We start from the raw sequence: 25,143 nt of genomic DNA, 5'->3' as shown, positions 1-25,143 counted from the left end.
TGCCTTCTTGTTGGAAAATGGAATAAAGAGATAACCACCTTGTAGTGGAACACCTCAATAATGGTGTTGCTAAGACGAAGAATGGAACATTGGTAGAGATAATTAGATGTATACTCAAAGAGAAAGTTGTGCCCAAGATGCTATGGTGAAGCTATCAATACAACTTGTTGTGTATTGTGCATAGGTCTCCCACTAAATCTTTGAAAGGCATAGCTTCCTTTGAAGCATTTGCTGGTCATAAGCTAGTAACAACCCACTCAAAAGTGTTCGGAAGCATTGCTTGTGCTCATGTGCCTATAAACATGGAAAAATTTTGGCTTTTGAATTTACTAAATGTCTTCTCATGGCTATAGTAAGTTAGTGAGGCATATAGGTTGTATGATCCTAATAAGAAAGGTGTATTTGCATCTATCATGGATGAACATGTAGGTTGGAAGGATTTAGGGGGATACAACATAGAAGAATGAAAAATGCAAGTTTTCTACATATTGCGTACCCATGCCAATTGCCCATATAGAGGAAATACAAGAAGGAGCCAATCTAAATAGTGATGGAGATGAGAATACCATTGGAATAGAGGAAATGTCTGCTCTTAGAAGGTCTACAAGACAAAGGAAAGAACCTTGAAGACTGACATATTAGAGAATATGTAACTTAATCTCTCATATTGAAGAATCTAACTTTGCATTGCTCCCACTTTATATGAATATGCATGTAGAAAACATGAGACTTATCATTTCTCTTGCTACCATAAACAAATGGAATATATAGCAGATATACACTATGACTTCTTGAATGGGACACTAGGGCAAGAAGTAAGCATGGCTCAACCACTTGCTATGTAAAAAGTAAGGCAATAAAACTTGGTTTACAAGCTAAAGGAAAGCTTGTACGGACTAATACAAGCCCCTAAATCATGGTATGCAAGGAATGCTAAAACGAAGCAAAACACAAAGACCAAATGCTGGACCGATCAACACTTTACAACTATTAGCTTTAGTAAGAGTAATGGAGATAGTGCACTCTACTATAAGGTATGCAAACATGGCATTCTCGATACTGATGTCTATAGGTCCAAAGAATCAACCTTTATCTACTAGTAGAAGTGTGTTGCTGAAATTTTAGACCAATTCAACATGTCCAACAATCATCCTATCAAAAATCCTATGTAATTCAATATGAATATCTCTAAAGATGAAAGAGAAGCTAATTTTGATACTCCAAATATAGGTCTTTGATTGGTATCTTGTTGTATTGTTCTATGTCTATTACCAAACCAGATATATATGTTAGGTAATAAAGAGCTTGGCTCAATTTATGCAAGCTCCTAAAATGTCCCATTAAGGCTTAGCCAAAAGAGTACTTAGATATTTCAATGGTACTAGGCATTAGGGAATAAAATATGTTGGAAATATTGATTTTTAGATTTTTATCATGCCTTAAATCCAAATGATTGCAAGGTCTTTACAAGTTATAATTTCTTCTAGGTCATGGAGTAATCTCGTGGGCTACTAAGAAGCAAACTACTATTAGTCTTTAAGGCTAATTACAAAGCCCTTACAACTTAAGCTTGTGAGGGTATTTAGTTGAGAAGATTTCTACTTGAGATTGGATTTTGTGATGACCGTAGCTACACATATCCCTCTCTCTTTATAATACTTCAATAGAGGCTCTTGTAAGAAATCTAATTTGTCACCATCAAAGGACAAACCATATTGCTATCATGGAGAATTTAATTAGTGAGAGGATACATGACAGAGAAATTTATTGCAGTATTACAATACCAAGAGAATTTAGCTAATAACTTCACCAAGCCATTAGGTGGAGACAACTTCATCAAATATAAAGCTTGTCTTGGAATGAAAGAGCTTGCCTTAAGGAAAGTGTGATTTAGGAATAAGGGAAGGATTCTTTTTTTATGATTTAGTAGTCACGAAAGGATCCTTGGATATTTTTCTTTTCATGATGGAAATAACTTATCATGGATGTATAAAGATCCATCTTTAGTCATTAGAGATTCAGTTTAACCGTGATATTGACCTTGAGGAAAGATGCTAAAGATTACAAGCTTATATCATTTTTAGCATTTGAATAATACTAATTTTCGTAGAAATCATATGTACTTTATGGTAAAAGTGGAACATGAGCATCAACCCACTTGGATGTACTTCTAGATTTGCACAAAAATTTCAAGTTTTTGTGGTTTTGCAAATTGATATCTCAAGATCTAATTGTGAAAATTATTTGTTGTTAACCCCTCAAAGTGATGTACAAAGTGACAGTTTGGGATCACCTAGATTTAGCTTATAGATCTTGATATCAAGACTACATTATGAGTAGCAAAAAAGTAGAGATCTAGACTGCATCTACCTATCTACCTGAGGAGTTGAATAACTTGAACAATATCCATCACCTTGAGATGCAACATATGTACCAAATGGTTTGATGAGATCAACTTTAATATATCACCAACAATGTCCACACTTGTAGAGAAATCAAATAGAAATGCCTCTTTTTTGGTATATGGCCTACCTAAAGCAAGTTGTGATTACAATCATAGGCACCATCATGGGTTGATTGTGGTCATTTTGGGTAGGCTAAGACTCTAAAAAGCAAGTTGCAATCACAAAAGCAAGGTTCTTGCGTTGGTCTTATGCATCCCTAGTAGGATATCCATGCACTTCAACAACTTCCATGATTATGAACATATGTTAAAGTCATCATGGTTGAGGGGTAGTCTAATAATAGGAAAATAGACAAACCAAGACTCAAATATCCACGTAGACAAGCTCTCCACATCTAGTTTTGGTCTAGACGAGTAGATGGGTAGACAAGTGGACTAGCACTATATCGATCAGGTGTGGTCTAGCTCAACCACCTTATCCACGTCCAACCACTACCTTGTCTTCTTCTCAAGCTCTCAGGCAAGTTCAACATGAAGCATAACCAATCTTATGCAAGAAATCAATACATCTAACAACATAATGGAGCATACACGAAATCAAAAAGTAGATTTTTCAAATCTCTTTTCCACAATCTTTCTCTTAATGGCACACCTAATCTAATCCATTCCATTCTAATTTACTTCCTTTCTCCAAATCAAATCCTCATGGATTTGGCTTCCTAGCCAGTTGTATGAATTTTGAAGTAAGTGTACAATGAGGATATCAGCTCCTTGTATTCCATGCCTCTCAAGCACAACAATGCCCCTCTATTTTGCCATACGATAAGAATACAAGCACCTTAGGTCATTTGATATCACCCTTGTCTTAGAGCAACTAAATCAAAATGCTAGGCTCTACAAGATCTCAACAAGGGAATATTAATGGAGATTCTTATTCCTCCAAGATCTCTCTCTCACCTAGTTGGATTGTAATCTAGCTTCAAACCATCTAAGCTTCCTCTCATTCTACATGAACACAAAAAAGCAAAGCGACCGAGGGTATAGTAGCCTCGTCTAATTAAGGTAAAATATTGGTCAGCCAGATTTCTGGCGGCGCGCATCATACATGGGCAGGTCGACCATATTCATCAAGGGATTATACACCATCTCACCAGATCCTCCGCCATACTCAGCAAGTGGCCACAACAACAATGCTTTCACCATCAACCATCACGTGTCATTTTTCCAAGCCATCATTCTCAGTTTTCCCGATCTACTTAGACGCCATCGCGCCTGGCAGCTGACTGACGACAGCTTCTTGCAACAGTCTCCCTCCTTGGCACTCTTTGGCTAAATATCAGGAGCACCCATAAACATGATTTAATGGCAATCGAATCCTTCCATGGCTGTGGTATCAGAGAGATTGGTGTGCAAACATCTCCGAAAGTGTGGGTAGCCATCCACAATGACGTGTGCCCAAGTTGCAGAGTTTCCTTTCCACCCACATACAAGCGCATGCGCCATGCATGCAAGCGTGTGCGTGCACGCTTTTTTTAAAAAAAATTTAAACCATTCACATCATATCATGGACATGCAAAGACAGTAGACTTATAGCAGAAGCCTACTCCAAAATGTTGGAAACACGCTGAAATACATTCAAAAGAGAAGCATCTGTATCATCAAGTTTGATAGCTATCTTATTGTTGCTGCGGCAAGTGGTGAAAGTACTTGCACGGTTGAAATGACTGAACATGGTTTCTGTACTTCTAGATTGTCATGAAATGAGAGCCCACAATTTGAGCCCTTTGAAGGATTTGGTGTGTGCATATCCCCCCCCCCCCCCCCCCCCAAAACAAGAAAGTTAAAATTATTACTACTTCATGAACCGCCTTCTTGTAGATAGTAGACTTCCGCCTTCATATGCTATTTCCTAGCTCGCTTTAGTCGGTTGACCAGGACCTTTGCACATTACAATATTACATAATTCATCGATTTCCAAAAGAAAAAGAAGAGCTGTAATTCATCAAGCCCTTTTTTTTAAAATGCCAATTTAATGCTAAAAATGGAACCCACATGATGCCTGGCAATGCATACCGCTTTCCTATCCTTGTACAGATAGCTATCATGCCAAAATTCCTGGTGAGGCCTTGTTACATGGAGGTCAAAGTGATGAGGCCAAGATGCCCTTTTTCTTGTGGCCAGGGGTCTACAATTTCCACCATGTTAATACCCTCCCCATGACAAAGTTATACTGTGCAAGGGAAACCTTTGGTGCAGAATTGCAACAGTAAGCTCATGATTGGCTTTCCCATAAGCTTGTGAAAATCCATATACATATATACTTCGCTCTTCGAGATTATGCTCTATGCGACCTCCACCCAGTGCTTTAATCTGTTACAAAAGAAGCTGCTGATCATTTACCATTCCTGCTCTGATATCAGATGTATTTGGATTAGTGCAAAACTTCAGAAGTAACAAAAATGTCTAAAGCTTTACAGGCAGCTTAAAAAGTTTCTTAGAACAGGCCAAACCTCATCCATTTGGGCTTCTGTTTCTCCATAATGCAAAGGGTAGGACATTAAGCTGTTACTAGTCCCATTTAAAGTATGAAGGCCACTACCCCAAAGATATAGCCTTCCTCCCTTTTCAGAAAGGAGAGCTGCATAGTCTATGATCAGCTTTGTCATTATTCTAATGGAGACTTGAGTTTCGTGTATTGCTATGCTAGAAAACATCTTAGGAAGCCTACATTTCAGTTTCTGTCCTTGAGAATCAGTGACTAAGTAAAACTCTTAGCTAACAATGGCCTTTTGAGGTCTATGTTTGTCATCTGGATAATGAAACAATTTGACCCTTTACAAGAACATGCAAAGGTCCTAGCTTCTCAAACACACTTTGTAACAACTTTTCTGATAAATCATGACCCAAAGAAGGAATAAGACTGCAACCAGTGAGACATGACACAGGAGCAAGGTTTAAAAAGAAACCTGAGTCGACCATACAAAGGTATTTTCTGCAAACATGTGACAGATTCTAATCAGCCCCTTAGTTATGAGGAGGCTATATGTAGAGGTGATAGTTCCTCTTGGAAAAGAGCTAAATAGTTTGAGTTTGATTCCCTAATCATACTTGGGATTTGGTTTCCTTGCCTAATGGAAAGCATGCATTGCCATGCAAGTGGGTGTATATGTTGAAGAGCACCCATGGTCACCCTAAGCCCGGATATAAGGCCTGATTAGTTGCAAAGGGTTTCAAATAGGAGTAGGGAGTCCCAATGACCTATCTAGCTTCTGGGTCTATAGTTTATTTTTTAGAACTTGGTGTTTCTTTGCGAAACACATATTATGTAGGTTTTCAAAGGTAGTAGATTTGTGTAAACTAACTGCCGTTAAATTGATGGAGAGCTATTAATTTACATTCCAGTTTAGAAATATAAAGCCAGCAGAAATTAGAACTGCAATTACATTTTCAAAATTTGAATTTAACAGATGTGCATGAATGTTATACTGTGTAAAAGCAACTTCTTGTAAGTCACAAACATGATTTTCTGATAGAAATGCTGAACAATCAGTGTGCAATGCTCCTTGTGCACAATTCTTCCTTACAGCAACTTGCTACCAATAATACTGCACAAGGTAAGCATGCTATCAGACTCTCATGATCTGTAGTAATACCAGAAGCCCGGTTTTCTTGAGCTTTTCCTTTGTTGTTGTGAAAATGTCTACGTGATATGCCATTGCTCGATGACCCCTTACTATCTGAGGAAAATAACATCATGAATTGAATACAAAGAAATAGAAAGTAAGCAGAATATAGCATCGTTTTAGTCACAACCATGTCAATAATTATTATAACAAAATCACGGTAATCCTAAAAATATAACAATCAAGTGCATTATTTGAAATGTCCTCAACCTCAGTGTGATGCTATTGTAAATGGATAAGTGAATGGAACCAGTATATACACAGAGAGACAATATTGATGGCATATACCTATCCTATACTGTACTCTGAAGTACCAATTCGATGTAGCATAAGTTAACTAGTGAAGGTTGAGAAGGAACCTGTGCATGTGGCATGTAGCAACTAAGTCCCCCGCCCCCCCCCCCCCCCCCCCCCCCCCCCCGGCCCCTCCTAGGCCATCAACAACTGAGGGATAGCTTGCTCTGTCACTGATGACAACAAGGACTATACCGATGACAAGTGAGCTGCCTCAGCCTGCTCTTGATCCCTCTCAGTCACCTGCAGCAGTACCTGATGTGCAAGCTTCAGTAATGGCTGCCCTGATAGAGGCACCTCCACTGACATGCTGATTTCTCAGGCACCTGGCACTCAGTTGCAGAATCGCATTCCTCTGGAGGAAAGAGAGGAGGATTCACAGATCCTGGCTACCCACAAGGAGCAGGGAGTGAATGAGGAGATGAATGCAGCTTTAGACAACTCCCTCTGCCTCTTCATGAGGCTGCAGAGATTGCAATGGGGTATGATAGAGACTTAAATGCTCCCCATGAGGATCCTCATGGAATGTTCGAGAGGTGGATGTTGTTTTGCTAAGGATAGAGCCTCCTGAGACTGGATATTCATAGAACATTGCTTGGAGGGTCAGTTGATTTCCTTATGTTACAAGAGCACTACCAAGAGGATCTCTCACTGCAGTGGGAAGCTATTGTCAGGGAGAAGTTTCATTTAATGGGTTCTTGTTGTGGGCACCTCCAGGATTCATGCACGGGTATGTATCTGCTTGGGAGATGACTCATTACAAGTGGTTCAGGATTGGGGCATCCTGATCTCAAGGAGGGCCCTATGGGCGTCCGTTAGAATAGACAAGGTGCTCATTGGGCTACTGGTCGTCATCTGTGTCCCTAATGCCCACCAAGAGAGGAAACAATTCTGGACCACCCTCACTCAATTGCTACCCTAGGTTGATCTATAGATAGTAGGAGACGACATTAACATGGTGGAAACTTTGGAGGATAAAAGTGATAGACGCACTGATATTATCAAAGGAGGAGAGAAAGCAGCATGGGAGGACTTTGTTTTCCAAGTTCAGTGACAAGACCTTTTGGTTTATGGAAAAGTTTGGTAAATAAGCTGGATCCCTTCACTTTTCCAGGAGAGGAAAGGCAGTTGGGGCTAGGACATTCTCTCAAATTGAAAGCTTCCATGTGGATGGATGGGCTTATGATAGGGAAGGCTTGGTTGGGATTGTGCCAAGGACCACTTTATCAGACCATGCACCTGTGCTGCTGGTTATTTTGGAGGAACCTAGGGGAGCCACTACTAGTATCAGAGACTCTATTATGATGAGAACCTCAAAGAGGCCATTACCAAGAGATTGGGGAGCTAGGCCCTTTTCAATTGGTAGGGCAACTAGGAACTTGGATGAGTGCCTGCAGGAGAGATCAATTCTTTCTTTAGAGAGAAGACCAAGAGCGAAAGAGAGGGCCTCTAAATACCAGACCATCATCTAGCTCATGCCCGTCACACCAGTGACCTGCCATCGCGCCCCCTGCTACCCCCCCATTCCTCCCACCTGTCCCTCCCTGTGGCAAGCTGCGCCTCTCCCTCCCGCCAGACTTCCTCTCCATCGCGCTGCCCCCATGCCTGGTCACTCCCCCCCCCCCCCCCCCGCCAGCAGCCTCCTTCGCGCTGCCCCCCCCGGCCCTGGTACCTCCCCCGCGTTGTCCCCCGTCTCCTTCACCCTGCACCACCGTCCTACAGGTCCCCCCACCCGCGCAGCTCCAGTCTAACGCCGTCATCCGTGGTGCCCGGCGCATCCACCGCCGTCAAAAAACAGAATCTCCCCTTCCTCGCCATTCCCCCCCTTCCCCCCCCCCCCCCCCCCGGTTGCTCCCTCCATTTGCAGCAACACCCCCCCCCCTCCAGCAGTACAGCAGTGTAATTGGTAGGTTCTCAATAGGGACACGTAATGGAAACCTCTGGTCAGATGCCGCTACATTCTGCAAGTGTCCCCCCAGTCAAACACCTTGCACGTCCTCCTCTTTGAGGAATAGCTCTTAGCTGTCCGTGCCACAAAGCTAGAGCTAAAAGAAACAACGATCTTTGGTCAGGTCGTAGGACAGTCCCCATCCAGTGCCCAGCATTGGGATTTGTGTCACTCCACGTTGCGCATTGGCACAGCGCAGATCGTGGAGGCGGTTCTCATGGGGCAAGGGATCTTCATGGTACGACTCACCTCCGCAAACACAGTCTGTGAACTAGTGGCTAGTTCACCCTATGCTTCCACAAAGGGGGTCATCTACATGGTTCCCCGGTACACTGGTTTCACAGTGGAGAAATTCGTGTTCCACAACAGGTTCCTTAAACATCCAGTCACCCTACTTTTCCCTGGACTGGCGGTAGAGTATCACCAGTTAGTGGAGGACTTTGGACGGCTCTTCAGCATTGTCCTTCCCACCTCCTTCGTGGACCCAGTGACAACCGTAGGAGTCCTAAAGGTATGGGTGGCAGTGAAAGAGACAAAGAATATACCATAGTTTCTAGAGATTGAAACAGGCGAACACTCCTTCAGGCAGCAAATTATTGTGACTAGGCAGTGCCTTCGTTGTCATGACTTTGGGCATCAGGCAACAGATTGCACACGCTTCGGAGCCAAGGCGGCTTCGGCGATAGGCCCACAAGTGGACGCGGATGGCTTTACACGGGTCCAAAGACGACAGAGAGGGAGATGGCAGGGGGGGGCCGCAGTCAGCTCCGCAGACACAACCATGACAGCAGGAGGGTAAGCGTCCCCCCCTCAGCAGAGCACCACGTGGCCCCCCCTCCTTGTCCCACCCGGCAGAAGGACAAACCTCCACATCCACCTCCCACGAAGGTGTCATAGACCACCTCACCCGAGGGCCCATATCCTCCCCCCCTCCCCCCCCCATGGTCCCCCCCCCCCCCCAGACTCTAGCCCACAGCCCCCCCCTCTAGAGCTATTGCCCCCCCCCCCCCCCCACCTGCCTTGTGCCTCTGACCACCCCACCATCCCTCGATCCTCTCCCTCCCCACCATCCCCCCTGCCGATCAACCCCCCTAATCCCCACCCAGTACAGGTGACCCCCCCCCCCCCCCCCCAACACAGGAGGTGAGGAGCCCCATACACCGACATCCTCCACTCACTAGCAACCTAGCCCCCCCCCCCTCTCCCCACACATCCACCAGCTCATTTGTCCATACCGCCCATCACACTTTCCTGAGACAGGCACAACTGCTACCACAGAAGTTTTTTCGCAGTGGTCCGTGGTCTTACCTGAGAGTTGCATAGTGCGGAGAGTTCCCACTACCTTTGGAAGTGGGAATCTTCGTGGTACGCAAGTTAAGGAGTGGCAAGGTCCATCTACTAGCACCACCGAATGGACCAAACTATGCATTCTTCCTTCAGACCTCTCATACAAGAGACAAGACGATGACACAGATAGAGGAGGAGGTGAAGAATCAGGTGGCAGATCACATCTCCCAATGGATGGAAGGAGGACTAGCACTCTTCTCCCTGCAGTGGCCAGGTTGTATGATGGACATAAATTGGTGGGCCGGCACTGAGGTCCCACATTTGAGTATTATCTTTCGAGCCCCTCCGCAATGGAGAGCTCCAATGGATGCGATCCAGTGGCCCTTGGCACAGGCGGCCCGTTTCTACCAGTGTACAAAGTCACGCCTCTCAACCTGGATGATAGATGCTCTAGTGGTACCACCAGTTGCATCTATTACCCCCATGGTCCGGTCAAGAGCTACCATGGGGGAATGGAGTTCACCGTCCAGGTTTGTAGCAAAGCATATCTGCATGCCCCATAACTCTTCTTCTTCATCTCATATCTGCATGCCCTTGGAGTCCTCAATGTCTATGCCCCTACTAAGGTTAGGTCACGCAGCAAGTTCTGGGTGGAGATCGCAGCAGGACTCCCAGAGGTGGACTCCAGGATTGTTGGAGAAGACTTCAACACTTGGAGGCCTTAAAGGACCAGCAAGGCAGAGGCAGAAACTACCAGGTGTTACATTAATGAATGTAACTTATGGGAAAACAACACGAGAGATGACCATCTGGGGCCTTGGGTGCCCGTACAGGGTTCGGGGGGCTTAGGAATGTAAGTGGGAACAAGGCAATTAGTAAGTGAGTTATAAATTAGTATAACTCATGGGAAATCGACGGCTAGCGGGATTTCGTCACACGCTTCTTCCTGCATCTTCCTTAGCAAGGTTGGGTGGTGAATCAAGGGGGTCTCATGATTGCTTCATCCTACACTGGTATCAGAGTAGTCGACGCTTGTCGAACATGAAAAGAGCAGAGCAGTCGATGCCTGTCGGATGCGGGAAGAACAGGAAATACCGACTGCCCTATCAGGCACGAGAAGGGTAGGAAATAACTAGTCGACTTGGAGACAGGTGCCGCTGCTAAAGGCCGTGTCAATTCTAGAGCGAGGGGTAGCGTTGCTCCGTTTCCGGTCTCACGTGTTCCCCCCTCCTTCAAGGACTTAGAGATGCCGATTCCCCTCTGGGTGGCAATGATCTTCTCCACTTGCGACTTGGAGACGGGCGCCGCTGCTAAGAGCCATATCCAGGCATGGCCTCGCATCTCAGTTCACGTACCAGCCGCCGACATCCGCCCCACCAATTAGCAAGTCGACACTCCCCTAAGCAATTTCAGCAAGGAATTTCAGGAATTTTCTGCATGCTGCGTCCTGAAAATTGAAATCTAGCGTACCCATCTTTGCCCCTTGTCGTGGAATCAGGCGGACGCAATACAAGGAAGTGCCCCACCTTTGCCTGCAAATTTCTTACATTTTCTTTCCAATTCCAGTGTATAGATGGAGGGGAAAGAGAGAGAGGGGGCAACGGAACATTCTAGTTCCGGGGACCACCCTATGGTGGATCCCCATGAAATTGAAATGCAAGAAGAACATTGGGAAGAATTTTTCGCTACACGAGAGCAATTTGATGATTTAACTGCTCGTGTGCAAGCACAAGGGGTTCAAATGGAGTTGCTAACTCAAGCACTCACCGAAATAAAATCCCAATTAGCCTTATTGCTAGAAAGGGTCGAAAGGGATAAAGATAAAGAAGAGGCCTCATATATTCTTCATCGAAAGATGTAGATGTGCCTATGCAAGACCCAAGGTTACCCCACCAAAAGCTGAGGGATAACCCAATGTTAAAAGACATGAAACCCCCTCAGTTTCATGGGGAGGAAAAAGATAGAAAGAAAGACATTATCTTTAACTTCCTCCAAAAATGGGAGGATTTGCACAAATTAAAGAATGCTCCACCACATCTTCAAGCGCTGGAGGCTAGTTTAACCTTGGGACCAAAGGCATAAAAATGGTGGAGAACTTTAAAGGAGGCAAATAAAATACCTGAAACTTGGGCTCAATTTGAATCGGTCTTTCTAAAAGAATTCCTTCCTAAGAATGAAATGGAAAGAAATTGGGAAGATTGGGATTTTGTCAAAAAAAAGGGAAGACCTTTGCTGACATATCTTGAGGAGTATCGTGAGATAATCCTCAAATTGGAAGGAATAGATGAATTTCAAAAGACGAGGATTTATAAGGGCACTAGATAAGGCCTGTAAAAAGGAAGTGAAAAGGAGTTCACCTAAGATGCTTGAAGAGGCAATTAAGTTTGCATTAATTAATGAAGATAATATACATTCAGGTGTGCTCACTAGTCTCTTCGACATAGAGCCCAAAACTAAGGAATTTGAGGCCTCAAAATTTGTAGGTAAATCCAAAAGGAAAATGCCATTCCTTAAGAGTAAGAAACAGCCCTTTGAAAAGAGACAAAATGTACGGCCGAAGCTAAGTCAAGATGACTTTGATAAGGCCAACAAAGAAAGGTTGTGTTTCAATTGCCTATCCCCTAACCATGCTGCTTGGAATTGCCCTTAAAGAAAGAAGGGGGAAGATAAAGGAAAGGATAAGGACAAGGGCAAGGGAAAAGAGAAACAAATCCATGTAGTGCAGACCTTGGAATTAAAGGGGCATGAAAGGTATAAATCTTTAGAGGTCTTGCACAAGGATGTACAACACAGGTGTTGTATGTCAACTTCCATGTGGCAACCTACCTTTGGGCCACATGATTTACTTAGATTGCATGGATCGATATGTGGAAAGAGGGTCAGAGTCATGATTGATGACTCTGCCACCCACAATTTCATAAGTTATGCACTTGTCAAAAAGTTGAAACTTCCCCAACAAAAGAGCGAGCATCAATACATTGTTTGTATGATGAAAGGTCAGGATGACAAAATATGGGATACAATGGTATCCAATTTGGAAATCAAGATCCAAGGATATAAAGATAAGCTTGACTTCCAAATTATGAATATGGAAAGAGCCGATATCGCTCTAGGGAGGGAGTGGCTATGGGGATTGGAATCATCCTTAAAGCGTAGTTATCATCATAATACACTCGAATTTGAAAGGGTTGGTAAGACTTTTGTGATTCAAGGTGAACACGAAGTATCTGATAACCCTTTGATGTGTTCCCTTTAAGTACAGAAGTTGTTGAAGAAGCAAGCTTGTGAGGTATACATGTTATGGTTTTTCCCTGTACAGGGCACTTTTACTTTTTGTAATATAAAGCAGCAATTTTCTTATGCTGGTGAGGTGAATGTAAATAATGAATTAAGTGATTTGTTAGATGAATTTAAAGATGTGTTTCCTTTTAATTTACCTCGTGGCCTTCCACTAGATAGGGGTGATGTAAATCACCCAATTGACATAGATAGGGATACATGCCCTGTTTCTAAACCACCTTACAGGCTAAGTGAAACACAACACCAAGAAGTCGAAAGACAAATCAAGGATTACCTTGATAAGGGGTTTATACAACCCAACAATTCACCTTGGGCTTCGCCAATTTTATTGGTGAAGAAAAAAGATGGCTCTATGCGACTTTGTGTTGATTATAGAGCACTTAATAAGATAACGGTGAAGAATAAACTTCCTATGCCCAGAATGGAAGATCTTTTTGATCAATTACAAGGGGCAAAATTCTTCACAAAGATTGACTTAAGATCAGGCTATCACCAAGTAAGAATTAAGGCCCAAGTTGTTCCTAAGATGGCATTTCATACTAGATATGGGCATTATAACTTTTTGGTCATGCCTTTTGGCCTCACAAATGCACCAGCTACATTTATGAAGCTGATGAATAGTGTGTTACGGCCCTATCTAGGACGCTTTGTAGTAGTCTTCTTGGATGATATTTTGATCTTTAGTAAATCAAGAGAAGAACATTTGGAACACTTACGGTTAGTATTCCAATTGTTAAGAAACCACTCCCTTTATGCGAACAAAACTAAATGTGAATTCTTCGCACAAGAGGTGAAGCAAAGAGAGGGGCATATTATCTCGAAAGAGGAAATCAAGATGGATCCAGAAAACGTAAGAGCAATTATTGAATGGCCATCTCCAAGGAACCTAGAAGAGCTGCAGATCTTCCTAGGTTTATCTGGATTTTATCGTAGATTCATTCAAGATTATGCCAAGATAGTTGTTCCAATGATGGACCAACTTAAAGGGAAAGGGAAGAACTTTAATTGGGAAACAGACCAAAATGAAAATTTTGAAAAACTTAAGGTAGCTATTGCTACAGCTCCAGTACTATTAATTGTGGACAGCTCCAGTACTATTAATTGTGGATCCCAATAAACCATTTGTGGTTGAAGCTGATGCCAGTGGCAGGGCAGTAGGTGCAGTCTTATTACAAGAGAGTCGATCGGTTGCTTTTGAAAGCAAGAAATTAAACCGTGCAAAACGGAACCATTCCGTTTATGAGAGGGAGTTGTATGCAATAGTACATGCAATGAAGAAACGGAGGCACTATTTGTACGGTGCCAAACTTTTGATCTTGTCGGATCATGAAAGCATTAAATGGCTTAATGACCAACCAGATCTATAAAGGGCGTAAAGCCAGATGGGCCGAACTCCTCCAAGAGTTCGACTATGAGATAAGATATAGAAAAGGAAAGTACAATATAGTGGCTGATGCACTTACCAGAACGCCCATCATAAATAAATTGAGTTTTACTCAATTCTCTTCCGATTTGCTTGAATCCTTAAAAGGGAAATGTCAGGTTGATCCGGCATATTCCAACATATAGGAGGCAATTTATAATGGGGATCCAAATGGAAAGGCCTCCACTGAGGAAGGAACATCTGAGGATGTTCAACAAGGAAATGGAGCATCAGGGATTGCTCAAATGGGATTCAAATGGAAGAATTTTACCATTGATAATGGTTATTTACTCTACAAGGGTAGGGTATGTGTCCCAAAAGATGAAGAAATAAGGCACCAGATACTCTTTGAGTGTCATGATACCCCTAGTGCGAGACATCCAGGAGTTAATAAGACTTATAGTCTTATTAAAAGGCAGTTCTATTGGCCTGGAATGAATAAGGACGTCCTTGACTATGTGGTCAACTATAATTAGTGCCAGGTTAATAAAGCTGAAAGATTGAAAATGGGAGGACTTCTCTATCCATTAGAGATACCTTCGGGAAAATGGGAGAGTATCTCCATGGACTTTATTGTCGGGCTACCTAGGACACAGAGGGGGCACGACTCTGTGTGGGTGATTGTGGATAGGCTAACCAAAATGGATGGGTTTATTCCAACTTCAACTAATGTTAAAACACCAGAATTGGCTAGATTGTTCATAGAGAACATATACCGTTTGTATGGCTTTCCGACAAATATAGTTTCTGATCAAGATAGAAAATTTCATAGTCAATTTTGGTGTGCTGTACTTAGGAAGTTGGATACTAAACTTAGCATGAGCACAGCGGAGCACTTGTAAACTGATGGGCAAACTAAAAGGGTTAACCAAATCCTTGAAGATATGTTGAGAGCATATGTAAGTAAAAGGCAAACTAATTGGGAAGAGTATTTACCGATAGCAGAGTTTGCATATAATAGCGCCAAACACTCTTCCACTGGATATAGTCCATTTATGCTAATGTATAGGTTTCAGCCAAGAGCTCCTTATGCAGTAGGATTGCATAAGGAAAAGGTTCAGGCAGCAAAAGATTTCTTGGAGGATATGAATAGTATGTTAAAATTTGCTCAAGAAAATATTAAGAAAGCTTAAGACCGAGCTAGAGCTTATGCAGATCCTCACCGAAGAGACATCTCCTTTGAACAAGGGGAATTGGTCTATCTTAAAGTACCTGGACAAACCGAAACCATGAAAACGTAACGATGTCCAAAGCTTTCACCCAGGTATTGTGGTCCTTTCACGATACTTAAGAGGGTGGGGGAACAGGCTTACAAGCTCCAACTACCTGCTGGTTGTAAAACACATCCAGTTTTCCATGTAAGCAAGCTCAAAAAGAAGCTGGGTGATATGGATAATCTAGTCTTAAATGATAAGATTGAGGAGCTATTCAGTGACCAATCTATTCCACATGAACCAGAAAGAATTTTAAATGTTCATAATAGACGAACAAGGCATACTATTTATCAAGAATGTTTGGTAAAATGGAGAGATTGTTTAGAAGAAAGCTCAACATGGGAGCGAGTAAGCACATTAAGGAAAATATTTCCCAATTTTCAGTTAGACCTTCCAAGTATCATTTTCAAGGACGAAACCGATTCTTAAGGGGGAGGAAATGTTACATTAATGAATGTAACTTATGGGGAAATAGCACGAGAGATGACCTCCGGGGCCTTGGGCACCCGTATGGGGTTCAAGGGGCTTAGGAATGTAAGTGGGAACGAGGCAATTAGTAAGTGAGTTATAAATTGGTATAACTCACAGGAAATCAACGGCTGGCGAGATTTTGTCACACGCTGCTTCTTGCGTCTTCCTTAGCAAGGCTAGGTGGTGAATCGAGGGTCTCTCGTGATTGCTTCATCCTAAACCAGGCATGGCTAGGGAGGAGCACAAGACATGGCTAGGGAGGAGCACGAGGCATGGGAGGTCTTCCTACTGGCAATAGGAGCACGCAATGCTTGGAGAGACCCCGCTTTCCACAGGCAGGAAAGATCGTTGGACTTCTCTTGGGGATACAGGCAGCTAGGCGGAATTTTTCTAGAGTGGCCGGACAAGTTTTATGTGGGAGAGTGGGGATGCTCTCACAGAGGCTAGGTAGGGCAGTTCGCCGGCACCACTTTGTCTAATCACTACCCGGTTCTCCTCACACTTGATGCCCAAGCCTCTGCCCTTGAAACATGATCTTGTCAGATCCTTGACTCGATCTACAGTAGGGAGGAGGTGAAGAGACAGATTGAGCAGAATTGGACTAGGAAGTGGGGCAAGAGGAACTGGATATCGCAAAGAAGGTTGCAGAGGCCCTAGCCGAGTCGAGCAATATCTGCCAGGAGGCAGCCCTACAGGCCAAGAAGCAGAGCTGGGAGGAGGAGACAGCACTCCGGCAGGACCTAGCAGCCACATAGAGACTCCTACAGGAGGCACCAAGGGATTCCATCCTCCATGCACAAGAGCTGCAGCACAAGCGGCCCTCGTTGGCCTAGAGGACAGGCGCTCGGAGTTTTCATTCTGCACCTCAGAAGCCTTTTGGGCGAGAAAGAGGGATACGATGTCCAGGGAATTCTTCCAGGTGCATCAGTCCTGCACCTCAGGAGAGTAGATACGCAGCCTCCGAGATCAATATGGGAGGATTCGCTCGCCCAAATGAGGTGATGGAGATTGCCATGACTACCACAGACGCCTTTTCCAGCAGGAGACAACCTCAGCCAGAGGACAGCGATGCAGACAGCAGGTCTGGAATCACATCCCATCCCTCGTCACAAAGGAGATGGGACACTCCCTTCTAGACCCCTTCACAGAGAAGGAACTAGAGGAGGCTTTCCATGCACAGGACGGGCAGAAATGCCCAAGAGATGATGGCCTTTCCAAGGCCTTCTTTACTACCTATTGGGAGGTGGTGAAGGACCCCCTACTGCTAGCCTTCCACAAGATTTTCAGCTCAGGATGGATGCCATGGAGTCTATCAGCAGGTCTTATCAGTCTCCTCCCCAAAGGGGGAGACCGGTTAGAGCTATCCCAATGGAGACCGATCACCCTGTTGTCAGTGGTCTATAAGACACTGGCCAAGATGATTGGTAGGCAACTTCGCCATGTGCTTCCAGACATCATTCATGACACATAGACACGCTTTGTCCAAGATAGGAGCATCCTAGACAATGTCTTCACCTTCTTTGAGAGGCGACAGAGTGGGCCTAGCACAGTGGTCAAGGATTGGCGGTACTACTCTTGGATTTCGAGAAACCCTATGATAGGGTCGACTGGGACTTCTTAGAGAGCACCATGGTGGGGTTGGGCTTCCCCTAGGCATGGATTTGTGGGGTCTCAACACTTTACAAATCGGCTACCAATAGGGTTCTCATAGGTGGCAAGCGACGGGAGGAGTTTCGGTTAGAGAGATCGGTCCGGCAGGGCTGCTCTCTGGTCCTGTATCTGTTTCTACTCCTTGCAGAAGCGATGTTTTACTTCCTCAGGTCACGTGTGAGCGGGTTACGTGGCCTCTGACTATCGGTGAGAGAGGAGACTGAGCTACTAGACTCAGAGTATGCAAATGATATAGCACTCTACATAGAGGACAATAAGTTGATGCTGGAGAGAGTGAGACTAGCCCTCCAGGAGTTTTGCACTGCAATAGGAGCGAAAATCAACTGGCGAAAGTCAATTGGTTTCCTTACAGACCCGGACTCTAGCACAAAGTGGAGAGTCCACTTGGGACTTAGATGGGTTTGCAAAGGACAAACCGTCCTTTACCTAGGGTTCCAGGTGGGACTCGACATCACTCTTGCCCAGCAATTTCTTCCAGTCCTCGACTCTATTCGGTAGAAGCTGACTTACTGGAGTACTGCTCACCTTTTCCTAACAGGCTGAGCCCTGGTGGTTTACCAAGTCCTCCTAGCGACGGCCTGGTACATTGCCTCGTGTTGGTGCTTTTCCTCGTCCTGTGTAGTTCAACTTCGCCGCCTAGTGCGGAATTTTCTCTGGGGCCGGGTCCAACGGTTCCAAGGACTCCCAGGCCAAGGTGGCATGGGCGACCATCATCGGGCATCAGTCAGAGGGAGGACTTGGGATCATAGACCTAGAATATCAGAGTCTGGCCCTTTTGGACAAGCTAGTAGTCCACGGTCTCACACCAGAAGGGCAGGACATTGAAGGTTCTATTGTAGGAGGCCCTCTAGGAGTGCAAACTTGGCGGTGATTGGAGGCCGTCCTTGAGATGGATCTTCACGACCAGATCACGCCCCCTAGATCCTCCTTCCTCCACAGCCTACTTCGTGTGTGGCAGGGCCTCCGGAAGGCCCTTATTCAGAGCCCCCCAGGTTGCCAAGAGGAGATAGACCGCCAACCAGTGATCTGGAACCCCCAGGTCAGAAAACAAGACGGCCCGGCTCGTATCATCAGGACATGGCGGGAGGTGTACAAGATGGCAGACCAGGATGTGTTCCAGCAGGCATCAGGTTACTAGAGAGGAGCTGAGTTTAGGAGAGAGGAGATTGATACTGCGATACCTCAGGAATGGCTTGACCCCTCGATACGAGAGTCGGTAGAGCCTAGTGAGGTATAGGCCGCTAGGTTTTCACCAACAGGTATCCCTCTATTGGTGGCAGGTAGAGTGGGCAGCGACCACATGGGACTTTCTTCACTGTGTAGGAGGGGGGGCGTCTGGTTCTTGCCAGAGGGCAGTAGGATGAGGGGATAGTTGTCCTTCCGTGGAGGAGGATTCGGGTGGTTGGCCTTTAGAGAAAGACATGGCATCTAGACCCTTACGTGTTTTGGGAGGAGTTCCGGGAGTGGCGCCTTTGAATATGGGAGAGCAAGCCACTTGATGAGTTGGAGTGGGACCGTGGAGAGTGGCTATGGCCGGCCACTACGGTCACCAAGAAGCCACCGAGGTTTCTAGAGTACACAGCCGGGATTGGTAGACACGTACTGATGCAAGAGAACATGGAGTGGGCACTTCTGCATAGCAAGTACTGGGCAGAGCACAGCATCACAGATGCTTTCCGACGGATTTTCTGACGCCGTCTATGGGACAATTGGAGGCCGAGGAGGGTATCCTATTTCTTATGGCTGTTGGCATATGGAGGCTTGGCGGTGGAAAGTTGGTTAGCCCAGATGTTGAAGGATAGAGATTGTAAACGCTGCCCACAGCAGTCTTTGGAAACTCTAAAGCACTGCCTTTGGTTGTGTAAGGCGGCGCACCTTGTGTGGAGAGGAGCATGCCGCATTCTCCGCCGTATAGCACCTAGCCTTGGATGTATCTCATGGGGCACTTTCTGCTAGCAGACAGTCAGTCAAGGCCGTCACCTTTTGTAGGAGGTTGAGATGCAGGACACGATCTTCATCATTGAGGCTGGGTCATGCACAGTGGTTGGCTTGGAGACACCCGCCAAGTATTGGAGCCCACAGCAGACCGCTCTGAGGTATGAGAGATTATAGGGAGTCTTACTGGATGGCACATCTAGAAGGCGTGGTGTCAAGAGGTTTTCAATGGTGAGAGACTTTCAGTACAAGTGACTTTGGCAGAGCTCTGGACCTCCATCATCCACTCCCTCGATGGGACCAGGTGCAAGGAGAGTCTCGAGCTCGTCAGGAGCTTCGTTTTCAATTCATGCGCACTTAGGGCGGCCAAGACCTGTTCTTCATGATGCAAGCAGGCAGCCCCAGATGGCGATACACCCCCCCTCCATGGCTTCTTGTCCCCCATCCCCCCCTAGATTGCCTTGAGAGGCTTGTATACTTGATATATCAGTGACTCATCATCAGCTCTAGCTAGTCTATTGAGCATAAGCACTTCTTTGTATTCAAGTTTTTTTCTGAAGTAATATAATTAGCCACACTTTATTTGAAAAAAAAAAAAAAGAGGGCCTCTTGGAGAGAGAGGGGGCTACTAGAGCTTCATCAAAGAGAGGAGAGGCAACCAAGTTACAAGTGAGTGGCTGAGAAGAGACACGCAACCAAAGGCTAAAGCAAAGATAGGTGTTGTGAAGGAGGCCAGAACAAAATACAAGAACTATGTGAGGGCTTCCTTCTGTATACAAGCAAGGGATAGGGTGAATAGGAAATTCTTCAACAAGTCGTAGACACTCTAGATAGGGTGTCAAGAGACTAGCATGAGCAAATGGATCTCTAGCCTACGTACCCAAGGAAGTTGGGCAAGTAGCTATCGAGACTAGCATACTGCCCTATTAGGATTCAAATCTAGACCTCTTGACTATGTGAGAGAGATATATATATTAACGTACCAAGAGGCCCCTTGGCAAGATTGGATGATTAATGGTCGGATGCTTTTGGGTCATGCTTCATCCAATCAAATATATCATTTGCTTATTCAAGATAAGTATTGGCTTGTCCAAAAAGGCAATACCACTCACGGTCTCCAGAAAGGCTAAGTGTGGTGGAAATCTATGGTAATGACAGGCTGGCTTAACAAAACACCTTTTCAATCCACGGTCTTCACTTGGCAAATGTTGATTGGTGTGCTCCCTCTTGCCTCTACGCTCTCCAAGAGTAGGATTTCCAATGGTTGCTGCTTCTTTTGTCAGACAGTGGTTGAAACTGCAAGAGTGCCCAACGGAAGAGAAACACGAACACAAAGAGAAGCAAAGAGAGAGAGAAAGAGAAGAAGCAAAGGATGAAGTAAGAATACTGTATTGATGGAAGAAGCATGTTGATACAATGATGATGGACTGATCAGTCCTTGCACATAGCCCAAAGCATCAGTGATGAGGGCACCAGATGAGGCTAATGTCGATAGCTTCATCAAGCATAGAGAGTTTGAGTGTCGAAGTGTGCACTTGCAAAGGGAAGAATAAAGATTGAAGAGTATGTGTGTTTGCCAAGTGAGGGGCTGGCTATAAATAGCCAAATCCCTAAAAATTTGGCCGACCTGCTCCTGTAAGCGTCATAAATGCTGGCCGACCAGCATTTAATGTTGGTCACTAAAGGAAAAATGCTAGAAAAAATAGGGGTGACCCTAGCAAAATCCTACATAACAATGAAAATGTCTAGCAAGTATAACCAAACTATGAAAAGCAATAATTGGCCTAAGAATACACACAAGAAGCCGACAAATAAAGATAATGCATCTAAACTGCCAGAGCTCGTATGTCTCCGTGAGACTTTTGTTGGGGGTAAAGGTGCCTCCGCCCAACCGCTCGTGTATTACTACACTGACAATACCCGCACTTGCACACTGCAGGCGGCAGGCACCCATCATTGTCACTTCATTCTTTATTCTTTCAGTGTCATTCGAATAAAGGGAAGGCCGGTCACACATTGTCACTGTTGGAGTTTCCACATTTGAAGTCTCTCTCTTTCTTGCTCTTGCTCCATCCACCATAGCTCTCACCTCCGTGCTCTCTTGTTTAATCCTTCTCACCTTTCAATTGGTATCAGAGCTTGGCTCTTCGAGGTCTTGAACGTGGTTGGCACTCCTTCAGCATTCATTCGAATACCTACACTCTTGTCTTCACTCTTGGCAACCATAGCCACACCTTTCGAGCTTTCGGTCGGTCTCATTCTTCTCAAGCAAGCATTGGGCCTTCTTGGGCAACCTCAGGGCATTCATCTACTATTGTGCGCTTAGGTGATGATCGGTCTCTTGCTATTGTTGGCATTGGGGATGTCACTCTACGGTTTCCCTCTGGTAGCACTTTTCTTCTGCATAATGTATGTCATTTAACCACACTGACTAAAAGCCTTATGTCTACTAGGCAGCTTGATGGTGCAAGTTATCATATATGCTTTGGTACTCTGTATGGAAGATAACTTGTAGCAGGCTTGTTCTTGCAAGAGGTGCCAAGTCTAGCAGCCTCTACCCCTTGGTTGTATCTGGTACTATTGACCATGTTTTGTCAGTGGGTTCTATCCCACATGTATCTCTCTAGCATGCTCGTCTCGAGCATATGTCACTTAAGGGAATAAAAATGCTTAGTGCTTTGCAGTATCTTCTGCCTTTTGACTACTCGCATTTTGAGTTGTGTGATCATTGTTTATATGGCAAGCAGACTAGGAATTCGCATAAAAAGTCTGGTATTCCACGCATGGGTGGGCCTTTGGCTCTTGTGCATTCACATGTATATGGATCCATGCCCTATCAATCATTAGGGGGTGCGAAGTACTTTGTCACATTTATTGACGATTATTCACGTAAGCTTTGGGCTTATTCAATGAAGCAGAAATTTGATGTCTTGGCCGTCTTTCAACGTTGGCTTACTTTAGCAGAGAATCAGTCTGGGCATAGGCTCAAATGCCTAAGGACTGATAACGGGGGTGAATACATCTTGCGCGCCTTTGAGTAGTTTTGTGACAAGCGGGGTATTAAGCGTCAGTTGACTGCCCCTTACACCCCTCCCCAGAATGATATGGCTGAGCGTATGAATAGGACTATTCAGGAGGGTCTGCAATATGCTTAACCAAGCAGGCTTACCACAGTATTTTTGGGCTGAGGCAGTCTCTACTGTCGTGCATCTCATTAACAGGTCACCTTGCAATGGTATTGACTTCCAAGTTACAAACGCAATAAGTTAAATCCTAAAAGTGTGAAATGCATTTTCCTTGGCTATAGAGATGCAGGTGAGATGAGATATCGTCTTTGGGATCCGCATGCATGCAAAGTGATCCGCAGCCATGATGTTGTGTTCCATGAGGGCAAAATGCATATGCAGCCTGAGAAAGTTGTTGAGATACGAAAGGTTATCTTTCAAAAGGAGTCCCCTACTCCCGCACAGCTAGCTAGATAGCCTGTACCAGCTGATCCTCATGGCCAAGATGTTAGACGGGATATTGGACAAGCAACATAGCTTGCATTGAGGCGTTATTCTAGAGATAGAGGACCTCCTGACCACTATGACCACTAGAGATAGATTGACTCATTGCATGAAAATCGTACGTGAGATTTGGTTTCCTTGCCTAGTGGCAAGAGGGCTTTGCCTTGCAAGTAGGTGTACAAGTTGAAAAGTACCCCTGGACAACCCAGGACGGCATACAAGGCTAGATTGGTAGCAAAGGGTTTTAAGCAGAAGCATGGTGTTGACTTTGATGAGGTCTTCTCTCCTATGGTTAAAATGACCACCCTACGCTTAGTCTTGGCTTTGGCTGCACAGCTTGACTTGGACTTGTATCAATTGGATGTCAAGATTGCTTTCTTACATGAGGACTTGCATAATGAGATTTACATGGAGCAACCTAAGGGCTTTGCAAAGCTTGGCAAGGAACACCTAGTGTGCAGATTGAGGAAAAGTCTTTATGGCTTAAAGCAAGCACCTAGGGAATGGTATCATAAGTTCGATGCATTTATGCAATCACAGGGCTATAGCCGTAGTACTATGGATTCGTGCTTGTACATGAAGCCAGCCCGTGATGGATCTTTATTGATTTTGGTACTCTATGTGGATGGCATGCTTTTGGCAAAGAAATCTCATGATGAGCTAGATGCTCTTAAGGCTCAGCTCAAGAAGAGCTTTGCGATAAAAGATCTGGGACAGGCCTCTTATATTCTTGGTATGTGCATTACACGTGATAGGCATCAAGGACTACTCTATCTATCACAAAGAGAGTACATTCATAAAGTCCTTGAGGGCTTCCGTATGCAAGATGTAAAGCCTATTGGCTGTCCACTGCCTTCTCATGTGAAGGTATCACACACCAATTGCCCGCAGATACATGAGCAAAGAGCTAAGATGGCCAAGATTCCCTATGCATCCGCAATGGGCAGTCTTATGTGTGCCATGACAGCCACCCATCCAAATATTACTTTTGCAATTAGTATTATGGCACATTATGTGGTTACACCTGGCAAGAGGCATTGGGATGCGGTGAAGGGTATCATGAGGTACCTGAAGGGCACTGCTAATGTGTGCATATTTTATGGCAGCCAGGATACAGGAGTCGTGGGATACACTGACTCTGACTATGTAGGACATGAAAATAGTAGAAAGTCTACCTCTAGTTATGTGTTCACTTTTGTTGAAAGTGTTGTTTCATGGATGTCCAAGGTGCAGAAATGCACGGCCCTTTCTACTACAGAGGCCCAGTATGTTGCAATCATTGAGGCTTGCAAGGAGGCCATTTGGTTGGGTCGCTTGGTTGCTCACCTTGGTATTGCAGATCCTATCCCTACACTGCTTTCGAATTCTATGAGTGTTATCTAGTTAGCCAAGAATCCGGTCTTCCATACGAAGACAAAACACATTGAGGTGAGGTATCACTTCATTCGTGGGGTCATTGAGAAAAAGTTTGTTGACCTTGTCAAGATCTCAAGTGACCAGAATCTTATAGACTTGCTCACGAAAAGCCTCTCTGCAGAGCACTTTGCCTTCCTTAGGTAGTTGATGGGTGTTGGATGAGATAACGTCTTTTCTCATCCTCTTGTATCTATGTACGTGTTGTAGTCAATTTTTGGAGTAGAAGAAGTCCTAGTGGTCGGTCATCTATGTGGCCCCTATGGACGCAAATCTTCCGTTAGCTCCTCCATGATTTTGTTAAGGAACTGAGTACCTCTATCACTTACCAGCTCAAGGGGACTGCCAAAAGGGGTGATAATATTCTTTTTTCTTTCTTCTTCTCACTCCTCACTGAGGCAAATTCGCCTTTAAGTGGGAGATTGTTGGGGGTAAAGGTGCCTCTGCCGAGCTGCCCATGTATTACTACACTAACAATACCTGCACCTGCACACTGCAGGCGGCAAGCGTTCATCATTGTCACTTCATTCTTTATTCTTCCAGTGACATTTGAATAAAGGGAAGGCCGGTCACACATTGTGACTATTGGAG

At 44.7% G+C, this 25,143-nt stretch overlaps 1 protein-coding gene across 6 annotated transcripts in view; it reads right to left on the bottom strand.

The window, feature by feature from the left end:
* Positions 1-4,212: 4,212 nt before the first annotated feature.
* LOC148010221 (uncharacterized) overlaps positions 4,213-25,143 on the bottom strand; it is a 159,822-nt gene continuing 138,891 nt past the window's right edge. For 5 of the 6 annotated variants that reach the window (XM_087672512.1, XM_087672513.1, XM_087672514.1 and 2 more), the window contains 2 exons: positions 6,058-6,141; positions 4,213-4,774 (listed from right to left, as the gene is read on the bottom strand). In XM_087672512.1, the coding sequence (XP_087528638.1) occupies positions 4,607-4,774; positions 6,058-6,141 (252 nt within the window). In that variant the 3' untranslated portion in view covers positions 4,213-4,606. The remainder of the gene's footprint in view (positions 4,775-6,057; positions 6,142-25,143) is intronic. The other variant, XM_087672518.1, reaches the window with a different exon arrangement.

Source organism: Lygodium microphyllum, chromosome 30, assembly GCF_053477565.2.
Source record: "Lygodium microphyllum isolate KBCC chromosome 30, Lygodium_microphyllum_v1.1.10, whole genome shotgun sequence".
NCBI classification, from domain to species: domain Eukaryota; kingdom Viridiplantae; phylum Streptophyta; class Polypodiopsida; order Schizaeales; family Lygodiaceae; genus Lygodium; species Lygodium microphyllum.
Note: the sequence above shows the minus strand (reverse complement) of the source record. Positions and strands in the feature narration are given on the sequence as shown.